We start from the raw sequence: 8,929 nt of genomic DNA on the forward strand, positions 1-8,929 counted from the left end.
GCTCTGTCCCTGTTACTGAATTTACTCTCCCACCAGTGCTGCCGGTGGGGGGGACCCACACATCAGTGTAGCTGTGAGGCCAGAAGGAAGAGTTAAGAAGGCTTTTTGGCTATGGCTGTGCAGTTTTGCCATGTGGGCTGCTTCCAAGCACCCCAGGAGATACCAGCAGATTATTTATAGTGGCTGTTACCTGCAGTTTCCAACGTCCACTGGCCATACAAACTCCTGAAGGAAATTAGTTTTTCTTCAATGAAAGGATCAAGAACTTTAATTAATGAAGGGTAAATAAAGATTTTAGGCAAGGCGATCTGCAGGCAGAACACACGGCAGCAAGGCTGCAGTGGGCCCCAGCAGCGTACAGCAGTGGAGCAGCAGCTTGTCCCAGCCTGTGTCTGCAAGCAGGGCACAGTAAGAAGCTCAGAGCGAGCCACAAAGTCCCCACGGGCTCCCGTGGGGAACAAACCCTTCTGCAGCCCTCACAGGCCCCAAGCAGCTCAAGTAGAGGATCTTTCCTATGCAGCACCTGCTTTTGGGGTTGGGACATACACAGCTGGTGCCATGTGCACTAAGGGCAGCATTTGCAAATGGCAAGCAGCAGTTTCATGTGCTTTGGGAGAACAGCAAAGTCAGGTGAGCACTGCATACAGCCTTAGTCACGTTCGACACAACTGTGGAAAAAGGATTAGCAGTAGCGAAGTGTGAAGCCACAAACCCCATGGAGGGGAGAAAAATAACAATAAAGGACATAGTGCTTAGGAATGAGAATAAGAAACATCACTCGGACAGTACAGCCGACAGCTGAAACATTCTCATTCAGTGAGCCAAGGTCATAAGAAAGCATTAGGGAGCAGGTAATAGGCAGCAAGCTGAAAATCAGCTTGTGCTCTGATATGGAGGGAATAATTCTGCCTCCCTCCAGCAGGTGCATCACATCAGAGAGGACTGAGAGGCCAATACCATCAGGAAGAAACTTGTATGATTATTTTTTGTAAAATAACTAAAAGAAGTATTGTTTCTCTGGGCATTTAGCCAAGTAGAGAGTCCTTGCCTGGACAGCATTTCAGGAGTCTCTCTTGGTTTAGGTAATGTGTGTTTAACAAGTCCTCAGGAACCCAGGAGCAACTAGAGCAGTCCAGCAACACCAGCCTTTGCAAACACCACAGGCAGGAAGGTCTGTCACAGGGACCATATTTTGCTAGGATGCTTACTGACAGTGTGCTTTGTGCCAACAGCTTCTCAGAATAACCGGACAGAGAGAACAGAGTAGCTTTTAAAATAGTAAACTGCCTTCATCTTCCTCTCTCCTCTGCTCCTGAAACAAAGGAGCCTTTTAGTCCCTCTTGTTTCTGGGAGATTTAACTTAGTGACTCCAAGGAGGAAAGGAGGGAACAGCTCTGAGCAGGGCCCTCTGACAGCTCCCGAGGAAGGCTGGCCCATGGTACACCCACCCTGGCCAAGGGCAGCCAGGGAAACTTGCTGTATTCTTCCTCCTTTCTTCTCTGCACTCGCATGTTGAGGGCAGGCAGGAACCTGGGCAGTGGTGGCGCGGGGACGAGGGCCCGTGGGCGCAGGGACCGGCTGTAAGGACGGGCGATCACCAGGTGGTATCTCAGGAAATACCTACAGGAGGACTGGGGAGAAGAGGAGATCCGCAGGGTGCAGCCGGTGGCCGGCAGCACGTCCCGGCCGCTGCTCCCCGGAGGATTCGCCCTGCTCCCCACGCCGCGCGGGGGCTCGCCCTGTGCCGGCCGCGGCTGCCGCCAGCGTGGCGGGGGGGGGGGGGGGGGGGGGGGGGGGGGCACGGCCTTCCCTTGCGAGGAGGAGGAGGAGGCAGCAGAGGCACCTCCCCACCGCTGCTTTTTGTTTCTGTTCCCAGCTGTGCCCTCCCTCCGGCTCCCAGCCCGGGGTGGCAGGCCGGGCGCCATGGCCGAGCTGGGCGCTGTGGCCGGGTTGAAAGAGGAGCTGACCTGCCCCATCTGCCTGAACATTTACAGCAACCCCGTGTCGCTGAGCTGCGGTCACAGCTTCTGCCAGGTGTGCGTCCAGGAGGCGCACAGCCGCCGGCAGTGCCCGCAGGGCCCCTTCAGCTGCCCGCTCTGCCAAGCCCAAGCAGACGGCGCCACGGAGCTGCAGCCCAACGTCCAGCTCCGCAGCATCGTGCAGAAGTTCTTGGATGCTCCCGCTCCGCAAGAGGAGGAAGAGCGTGATGTGCAATGCCAAGGGAAGGGGGAAAGTTCTGGCCAGCAAAACAAGGCGATCCTGTGCGATTTCTGCCTCGAGGAGCCCCAGCCAGCTGCAAAGACCTGCCTGAGCTGCGAGGCCTCCCTGTGCCAAGCCCACCTGCGCAAGCACAATGCAAAGAGCCCCCTGAAAGACCACGTCCTGATGGAGCCCTGCAGTGCTCAGTTTTTGGCTGAGAGGAGATGCCCCCTGCACGGCAAGCTGCTGGAGTGCTATTGCGAGACAGACACAGCCTGCGTCTGCATGCTGTGCTGTGTCATGAGCTCCCACAAGGACCACAAGATCACCACTTTGGAGGAGGCTTTTGGCCAAGCGAAGGTAAGAGGCTGCCAGGACGGCAGCCCAGGCACGGATCGCACCAGGGAAACCACGAGGGTCTGTGGCACGAGGAGCTGCCTGCAGCAGGGGGAAGGAACATTCTCCTGAATTTCAGGGTCTGCAGACTCAGGATGGGGCTAAATCTCCATCTTGGGATACTGGGCTTTTATTCCTAGTTTTGTTCCAGATTCCCTCTGGGCTTGCCCCTCGGCATAAAGCAAGATGTTATAAACACTTTCTTCCCACCCTGAGGAGCCAAAGCAGTGGGACTGAGTGCTTGTGGCTGTGTCCTTGGTGTACTTTCAAGCCAGAAGATCAGCCTGAGCTGCATTTATGCAAAGAAAATTAATGAGAGTAACAGAAAGGAAGGTGTTGGCACTGAAAGGAGCTTAATGTGTGGCTCCTGAACATGAAGAGTTTTGTTTTCAAATGGCTTTCCCATGCTTGTAATTGTGGTAGTCGTTCAGGGACAAAATCTTCCAGTAAACCTTTATATACTGATTTGTCCCGAGAGTGTGTAGTGAACAAACTTTTTGCAGGTTTAGCCTAACCCATTTCCATAAAATTGCTGATCTTGTGCATGTAGGTCGGTCCTATCCTGATATCTTCCTCCGGTTATTTTTATAGAGTGTTTTTTCTGAAACTCTGGAAATGGTGAAAACACAGGAAGCTGCACTGAATGAAAGCATAGCAAACCTGCTGAAACAAGAGGAGGAAGTAAAGGTTGGTTGCATGGTCCAATATTTTTTAGTTCCTGAGTGGTTTCTCAGATATTTTCTTGGTTTTGTCTTTGGGGGAGGATGATGGACAACTTTCTTACCACTCTGGGAAGTACATTCTTACTTTCCAAGGGACCTCTGAGCTTGAAAGTTGCTGTTAAGTCTGTGCCTCCTGATTGGTGAATGGTGGTTTGCCTTTTTTTTTTCTTCAACCTTATTCAGTTTGCAGACTCTAAAACATTTACAGAAAAGATACACATCATGTTATAGTGATTGCATTGTTCTTTACAACAAGAAATCCCTTTCAGTTAGCCTGTGGTCCTAAGAAGTCGGTAGAAATGAGGTTAAAAAATTGACCCAACATGTCTGATTTTTGCTCCCAGCATGTAAATCCCTATCTAAAAGCTCTGAAGGAGCAGGGAATTTAACACAAGTTTTCAAATCCTAGTTCATTCTGCTTAGGCAGAATTAGTACTTGTCTTCCTCCACTATTAAAAGTGACAGGGCCAGAAGTCCTGGCACTGGGCAAAGGAAATGTTCCCTTCTAGTCTGAAAACAAAATTGTACCTGTTGGCAGCGTCCTGTCTGGCAGCGCAGCTGCTTTCAGTGAAAGCAGCTTGCTGGAGTCAGTAAGCAGAGAAACTGTTTTTCCTCACCCATCCTTAAAAGGACCAAAGGCAACATATCCATAGAAAAATACCAGTGCAGAATAAGGAAATACATGCACTGGGGAAAGTCTTCAGCAAGCATTGTGCAAGAAGCACTACTTTTTTGTATTTTTCTGGTCAGGTTCCAGATTTGGGGAAGGCCACTTGTGTTGCTTGGCCTTTCTGCTGTTAGTAGGACATCTTGGTTTGTTGTCATAGGGAGAGGCACAAAGTTAGTAGTTACTTCTCTCAACCCAGGAAAGACCAGGCTCTGAGTGAGAGTTCGTGTGGAAAATGTGAGATTCAGTCCCTAACAGCTTTGAAAGTGTTTTCTTAATAGACTAAGGAGCACCTGCAGAAGAATCAGCTGCTGAGCCTCTTCAAAGAGATGCACCTGCAACTTGATAAAAAAAAAGGAGAATTCATGAAAGCTCTCAGTCACAATGAGGATCAACAGCTTTCTCGGATTCAGGCAGAGATAAAAAAACACAAGGAGGGGAAGGATGCAGCCAGCCATGACATAAAGGAGCTGGAGACTCTAGGGGATCAGAAAGACCTACTTCTTTTTGTCAAGGTACCTAACAGCATCTTCCTTCCCAGAGATACTCAGCTCTTGGGCTTGCCTTGGCCTGCGTGATGCTAATTCTGATTTCAAAATGTCTTTTACAGGCTTTTGCAGCTATTCGAACCAGGTAAGCTCTTCCTGAGGTGGTCTGCTACTGCATTGTACGTTGCTTCAGGTGACTAATAGTCCAGCGGTGTGGCTCTGCTAGCCCAGCCTGCACGCGCTGCAGGCTCGCAGCCCCCCGGGCTTACCCGGGCTGCCCCTTGGGCACACTGACTGCACACTCGGAGCCTGGCTTTGTCAGGGACCTGGAGAAACCCCAAAATATTAACAGAGGTCGCATGTGACTCTTCCTATACAAAATGGCTTACTTTTCTGTGCCCTCTGCACCTGTTCTCGAGACCCATTCCGAGGGCAAGTCCTGAATATTTAGGTGCCTGGGTGGGCGTGCAAAGGACAGGGGAGCTTTGATATCCTTAGTCATCCTCCAGTTGGCATTTCCTCCTGCTTGTAAGAAGCAAATGCAGGAGGAGCCGAAACACGCAATGAAGTCACGAGTCTACGAAGTTCCTGGCTTTTCTCCTGAGCTGTTCCCCCAGTGCCTGCCCGGCGTGGTTCCTCCGCCACAGCCCACCGCTGCATGCACGCCAGCTCCCCCAGCCCTGCATTTCGGGTGCAGCGGCTGCCCCTTGGCTGTGATAACGCAGCACATCTCATTTGCTGTCCCAGCATCCCGGGGGCTGCCCCTGCCACCTCATGAGCTCCTGCTGTGGGAAATGGAGGCCTGTAACTGCCAACAAGATGCTAGGGTGCGTCCTGGCAAAAGCTGGGGCTGAGGAGGCTGAGACAAGGTCCTGTGGGAACAGATACTGTCCATGGAGTTAACTTGATCCTAAGAGTGTTGAAGAGATTTGGGGTTCAGGGAGAAAACTGGTCAGAGGGGGAGTCCCTGGTAGAGCTACAGAGGGAGGGGAGGACAGAAGCTGCTTTCTGTATCTCCCATCGAGGCTGGGTTTGGAGTGGAGGATGCAGTTGTTGGCTCAGGGATGGGCTTGGTGATGGTTCTTTGATGACTTGCTGCTCCTCTGATGTCTTTCTGCATGCTTTAGGGAACACAAGCTAGTTCCAAACAAAGACGGTGTAAAACTGCCAGTGACGCCTGTTATTTTGGATGAATTCACAAGAGACGCTACTCTAAGGTTTTTCCAGAAATTCCTCTCAGACATGCAGTGCTTATTTAAAGCACTACCTGGTAAGTGATCATTTCACTATGTGACAAGCAAGATGGAGAAGCTAACAAAACACATTTAGGAAAGGACTGTAATAAGACACCCAGCACACCAAGTACCTCTTGAAGAACTGACTGCTGATATTGTATGTTTTTTTTCCACGTGTGTACCTAAAAGGGTGCTTGTCCTGGGCTTCAGCGCTTTGGGACATGCCTTGAATACACCTTGTTAAAATGGGCTCTGGGTGTGCATGGCCTGTGAGTTTTCTGGGGTGATTAATTGAAGAGAATAGCAACACCTCTTCTGTCTGTAGCACCACTTTGATTCAAAGCACAGGGAAAGTTGCGAGCTCACCGCAGCAGCAGCAGGTGGAGTTTGTCTTATGCTGTACATAATTTACTCTTTCTATGTAAATATTTCTACATTTTTGTAGTGTTTTGTGAGATTAACCTACAGTCCTGGTGCTGTGTGTGGTGGGATGTTTGTCCGTGTGAATACGAAAGATTAGGTTTCCCTTGTTGTTGCTCCCTTGATGGTGCTTGAGCCCTTGCTGGCAGTGAGCCTAGGGTCAAGACTGAGAGAGAGCTGGGGCAGGAAGGCTCCGTCCAGAACACGTGCGACAGTGTGCGGCGCGCACACCGAACTGGCTGCCATCTGTGCAGCCTTGTGTTCACCAGGAAGCACGCTGTGCTCACAGCCACTCCTGAGCTCAGCCTATACCATCCCTGTATGCACAGTCCAGACCTATTCTGGCTAGGAAGCCTCAGATCCAGGTTCTCCTCATTATCTATGCCATCTGAGCAATTTTGGTTGGTTGCCCAAGTCACTGCCCCTGTTTCAGTTTCCTGAAGGATTAACTTCCAGAGCAGAAAATGCCACAATATTCAAATGCAGTACGTGCAAGAAAAGGTCTGAATAAAAACATGCTGCAACTTCCTGAGTGTAGAATTAAATTCCTGTGACAGGCTATGCTAGGAAGTTTTGAGAGTTCCAGAAAATAACTTAAAATGATCATAAGCAAATAAGCGTTTATAAAATGGCTCTGCTGCTGTCCACACATTTCTTGTACATGGAAGTTCATCTGGGAAGTTTTTAAAAAGATGAAGCTCTGCAGAACAATGATGGAAAACTAAAATCTAAGAGTTGCTGTAGTTGGAAACCAAAAGCAAAAAGACACTTTAAAGTTGTGAAAGAACAGCATTTCTTCATGTGATATCATCAACCTCCTTTAGAATGATATAGCAGCAGCTAAGAGAGGTGCAGAAGGTGATTCATAACATATGCTTTTAATGACTTTGGTGGGTTGGACTTGAATTGGGTAACTTGCATAGGATGACTTGGATTGGGAAATCCATCTTTCGTCAGTGGGGATGTACGCACATCTGCACAATTATCTGTTAATCATCATGTGTGGTTGTTTGTTTTTTATAGTTCATGAACATCTGACTTTTTCAATGCGTCGAGGAACTGGAATTATTTACTGTGGCAAGGAAATCCATTCATCCTCACTCAAGTCTTTCCAAGTTCGGGTACCAAAAACGCCCGGTGCCATCCCATACGTTGCAAGCGACCAGAGCTTCTCAGAGGGCTGTCACTTCTGGGAGGTAGACACCAGCAATGCGAAGTGCTGGAGGCTTGGAATCATTAGTTACAGATCTGAGTGTTACCTGCAAATGTCTCATAATTACCTGCATGTGTTCCAAGGTCAAACAATGATCAAAGGAAAGGAATTTCCTACAGGCCTCAAAGTGGTCAGGGTAGAGCTAGACTGTGGAAGAAATACACTGTCATTTTATAACATGTCTGTCAAGGATGGAGATCCTGCTGAGAACCTCAGCCTTATAGAGACAGTAAGCATCACTGTGACCAATTCTGCGCATGCTACCTTTGGCATGTCTGATGGCTCTTTGAAGCTCCTGTAGTGGTGTGGGGACACGGTGCTGTTTTGTGTTTCCAGGCCTAGGTATCGAGACTGCTGCTACACAGAGGCTGTGTTAAGTTGGCATATTAGAAATCAGATTTTTGGGCTGCTGTGAAGGCTCACCTGTGTGAGGGCAAGGTGTCTGCAGGGTATATCACAGCACACTGCTGCTTACTGCAGGAGCTCCTATCTTATTTGTTCTGTTAATGGTGATGGAAATACTGCTAAGTTGTGCTTTTTTGCTTGGCTGTATGAAATGCTGTGTTGGCTGCATGTTATTAAAGTAATTTAGTTGCAAACTCAATGGCAATTTAGTTTCTAAAGCAGTTGACGGCACAACGTGAACTGCTACAGAAGGAAGCAGCAGAGGTGCTGATCTTTGCTCTAATGCATCAGCTGTTACCCCTGCCCTCCTCTGCCCATTCTGTACAACCCCAGCCATCCCTTGCAGAAGCAAAGCTGGCCTGGGAGGCCAGCAGAGCCTAGGAGGTAAGTCACCTGATTTCCCTTGCTCTCTGCTGTCATCCCCTGTGAGCTCTCTGATAGATGACTTACCTACTTCTCGCCTCGGTTTTAATTTTATCCTCACCTATGCAAAAGTCTCACAGCAAAAGGAGTAATGAAGAGGAAAACTCCTGTGCCTTTAGTCTGTGCCATATGGGCACTAGATGAGTTCATTCTTATGCTTGTCCCAACACCTTGGAAAGGAAGAGATGCTATTCCTGCCTGATGCCTGTGGTTCTGCTGCTTTCAGACAGAGCCAGGGTATTTTCACAGAGGTCCAGGCAGGAGCTCCCTCCCCCAGCAGGGACAGTGAAGGACCTTGAGGGACACTACAGTTTTCCATACACTAAAACAAATCCTTGTTGAGTCTTAGAAGAAAGTGGCTGTGTTTTGTCTTTTGCATTTGTTGTGGTTTGAGTCCAGAGAGGAACCACGTACCACACAGCCTTTCACTCACTCTTTCCCTGCAGTGCTGGGAAGGAGAAAATGAAGCAAAAGGCTCTGGAATCGAGATAAGGATGGAGATGGGTGGCTCATACATTACGGTCTCAGTCAAAAAACCAGACTCATTAGTGGAAGAAAAAGAACATCACTTTAATTCAAACACTAACAAAAACAACACTTAGCAGACAAGGTGGGACAGTGAGCACCGCCACATCCAAAACCTCTCCCCTCTTCTTAGGCTCAGGTCTGCTCCCAGTCTCTCTACCTCCTCCCCCAGTGGCACAGGGGAGAGGGAATGGGGGTTACAGTCAGTCCGCTGCCCCTGGAGGCAGGAGCAATGC

The 8,929-nt window shown here is 49.3% G+C and overlaps 1 protein-coding gene across 1 annotated transcript; it reads left to right on the forward strand.

The window, feature by feature from the left end:
- The first annotated feature begins 1,871 nt into the window (after positions 1-1,871).
- On the forward strand, positions 1,872-7,939 carry LOC104369026 (E3 ubiquitin-protein ligase TRIM41-like). Its single transcript, XM_033006804.2, has 6 exons — positions 1,872-2,559; positions 3,187-3,282; positions 4,266-4,499; positions 4,595-4,617; positions 5,600-5,742; positions 7,151-7,939. The coding sequence occupies exons 1-6, from the start codon at positions 1,924-1,926 to the stop codon at positions 7,639-7,641; spliced, it is 1,623 nt and encodes a 540-aa protein (XP_032862695.1). The 5' UTR covers positions 1,872-1,923; the 3' UTR covers positions 7,642-7,939.
- Positions 7,940-8,929: the final 990 nt, after the last annotated feature.

Source organism: Tyto alba, unplaced genomic scaffold, assembly GCF_018691265.1.
Source record: "Tyto alba isolate M040663 unplaced genomic scaffold, T.alba_DEE_v4.0 Super-Scaffold_17, whole genome shotgun sequence".
NCBI classification, from domain to species: Eukaryota; Metazoa; Chordata; class Aves; order Strigiformes; family Tytonidae; genus Tyto; species Tyto alba.